Source organism: Laccaria bicolor, genomic scaffold, assembly GCF_000143565.1.
Source record: "Laccaria bicolor S238N-H82 LACBIscaffold_23 genomic scaffold, whole genome shotgun sequence".
NCBI classification, from domain to species: Eukaryota; Fungi; Basidiomycota; class Agaricomycetes; order Agaricales; family Hydnangiaceae; genus Laccaria; species Laccaria bicolor.
The window spans coordinates 372,243-375,597 of record NW_001889894.1 but is presented as its reverse complement, the minus strand read 5'-3'; the positions used below and the strand labels follow the sequence as shown (position 1 = coordinate 375,597).

Sequence of the window (3,355 nt, the reverse complement as noted above, 5' to 3'; positions counted from 1 at the left end):
GGAGATAAGATGGTCACATTGTTGTTTTGACAAGTTTGCCCATCAAAGCAAGTCTATCTAATTGATGACCATTTCTCTCCACAGTGCTAGCCTCTATTGACACAAATATTTTTGAGAGTTTACAGTGGAGGTATTGGTAACTTGCACACAAAATTTTGAATCAGATAAGGAGAATATGAGGTGTCTAAGAATATTTTATGGTTGGCTTATGGGTGCTGACCAATTCAGGGCAAACAGGTCAAGGCATTTTAACACTACCCAAAAGCATCTCTCCAGAATAAAACTTACAGATACAATATGTATATGTTTCCTCCTACTCACTTGCAAAATTTTATGTGCTCCCAATGAGAGGGAGGCGTGCAATCTGCAATTTAAGCTAAAGTGACCTGGTAATGGTCACACGACAGTATTGAAGAGAATATTTTAAATTTCTTTCCCAATATATCTGGCCAAGAAAAGGTGTAAAATCTATTGATTTCTACACAATTTATCTGCCATTTATATAAGCCAATGCCCACAGTGAATATATGGATGCCCTCCAAGCACCGGTGTTCTAAAGGATCCGGCAACTCGGCTGTGTAAATAACCGATGCCCAACTCCAAAATATAGAATTGCCAAAGCACAATTCTGAGAGGATATATTGTCAGAATAATTGCATGAATTCAATTGTAAAGTCCACTAGAATGTTTTTACTCACAAATACGACAGTTTGAACACCTAGAATTGACCTAGAAGGAAAAAGAGTAAAGGTCAGACCACTTGCAAGGATTGCTTTGAGTTTCGCACTTAACAACCACCTTACACTCTACCTGAATGGGTTGACCGCGGTTACATCACACAGCCCACACCAAACGAGAAGCCAACAGAGCAAAAGGTGCATGTTGCTACCTCTGGTATGACTCCCTTATCCTGCCTTTGACTAACAACATTGAAATCTTTAAGTCATAAACCTGAAATTCTAGCACGATGACGGAAAATACGACAATCCGAAGACTTAGAGTGAGTAGCCACTTCAATACTGTGGGATTACAGCTAACTGCATAATCGTAGACCACATCTGAAATTTCACTTTGCGCCTTTATCTGTGCGTAAACATCTGTTTTAGGCTGTGGCTACATATGTAAACCATGACGCCCATTCGCGTGCGCTGCCCATTGCTCCACGTTCTAGCACCATTTCGGTAGTTGCTCCAAATGCTCCAATCCCGCCCCGCACGTCATAAGGGTGGAGCGGTTGGAACCTGCGAACTTGGAAGGGTGTTCTACCTAATACGGTTGTTTGTACAAATAAAGGCACACAAAGTAAAATTTAGATATGGTCATCAGCAAATCAGGGGAAATACCCTGAGCCATCATAAGGTCCAAAATCGATCACAATCCACCACAATCATCACAATTTACAATAAGATTTCAATCCCCCTCACAACGTCTAATGAGGCCTCATCATCGCTGCGTTTTTAGGCAATCTCTCACAATTTAGAGCAAGATTTTACAATCTTGTGCTATCATAAATTCTTTTGCGACGTTAAGATCTGTTTTGATTGCTTATGAGGGATTCTGGACTGTTCAGACATTCATTCCTTTCAATTTTATGGTTCGTAGAATTGAAACATATGTATTGTGTTACAAAATAAAACAAGGACTAATGACCACGAACAACTGTAAATGCCTGCATACCTAAAGAGAATGGATAGAACTCAAATGCAGAACGCACGGTCTCCTTTGTGCGACAAAGTTGTTCGCCCAAAGTCACGGCTTGATCGGCCATAGGGAGGGAGAAGACCTGGGAGGCAAGCTGTTGTCTTTCGCAAAGTCGAGTGGTGGTTGGTTGATGTCGATGGCAACGATGACGGAGATTGGGCGATGGCATGAGCGAGAAGGTAGATGGTGCCAACACTGACGACAAGGTCGGTTTGACCAGCAGTAAGGTTCCCGCAGCGTGTACCATGGATGAGAACAGACACGGCCTCTGAGAGTGTGGCCTGCTCAAATGTGATTTATTAGGAGATGGACTTTCGGTCAGGGAAGGGCAGGACTCACGAGAGGGTAAGGCCAGACTAGACCGGCACATACACCAACTCACCGATGTGGTCAACATCGGTGAGCAGGTGTATGCGCAGACTTGGGGAGCGATAGTAGGTGGTGGTTACAAGGTTGGGAACAAGTTCGGATTTGCAAACTTCAACATGAGTCACATGTCACAATATTCCGAACTCAGCCGAACCTACCCAATGACTCCATCTCTGCTCGGAAAGTCAAAAATCTACTGACAACAGCTGACAACTGGAGTGGTATCTCTGTGATACAGTGATACTGTCGAGAAGTGTTCCCGTTCATGAACACCTGACAAGTGCTATGGTTTGACCAATTCTTCCTCTTCACACTGTCTCATAATTAAACATAAGAGTTACATATATGGTTTTATCCAACCACAAGACTAAGATACTCTCCATCCATCCTCACAGGGAGCACACAAGGATTACAATGGATTGTGAGGGATTGTGATCTGCCATCATCTGAGTAACTAGAGTTTGACATTGTTCCAATGTCAACAAAAATCTTGCTTGTATTTCACACAAGATAAGAATAAAAAATCTTATACTGCTGAGTACTGACTCCTACTGGCGCAAAGCCGGCGATGACATAAAAATGAAATGAAATTTCTTCAGAGTAAGTTTGTGATCTTTTATTGGCTGCTCGTCGCCGAACCGCTTGCGCGGTTCGCTCCTCGCAGCCATTGGAAGTAGTAGTCGAAAACCTGGCACGACAACAAATAGTGTTTGAAAGTCCGGTTCGGTCCGGTTTTTTGATGCCCAGTGGCGTTAACCGTAACCGTAACCGGTCTGCCTTTTCCCCAGAAGTCAAAAGACCAGACCGGACCGCAAAAAGACCGCAGACCGCGGTTTTTTGCGGTCCATAGACCGGTTTCGGTCTGCATCGGTTTTAACCGGTTTATGACCGGTCTTTAGGCCAATATTTTAAAATTATGAATCTGTAAATTTATTAACATCTCTAATAGCTTCAAAACGAGCCCAAGAACGTTAAATTCCATTAGGAATTGGTGCTTCTATAAAATAAGTCTGGTACATCTATTATTCCCAAAAGTAATTTACATTTTAATTCATATCTCTCTCGTTTTTTTACCAAATCGTACGTTCTTGGGTGCGTTTTAAAGGGTATTTAAGGGGCTACAAAAGACCGGTCCAAACCGGTCAAGACCGGTTCACGTTAACCGGTCTTTTTGCGGTCTTTACATTTCAAAAATAAAAGACCATAACCGCAGGTCCGGTCTTTTGCGGTCTTGGTCCGGTCTGGTTACGGTCTTTTTCCAGTCACGAGACCGGACTTCCAAACA

General features: G+C 42.8%; 1 protein-coding gene across 1 annotated transcript; it reads right to left on the bottom strand.

The window, feature by feature from the left end:
• Positions 1-1,102: 1,102 nt before the first annotated feature.
• Positions 1,103-2,241, bottom strand: LACBIDRAFT_329766 (uncharacterized protein; the record flags this gene model as incomplete). The annotated part of the gene is made up of 5 exons (XM_001883870.1): positions 1,103-1,266; positions 1,715-1,982; positions 2,041-2,057; positions 2,084-2,179; positions 2,229-2,241. 5 exons carry the CDS (start codon positions 2,239-2,241, stop codon positions 1,103-1,105), a joined length of 558 nt encoding a protein of 185 aa, XP_001883905.1.
• Positions 2,242-3,355: the final 1,114 nt, after the last annotated feature.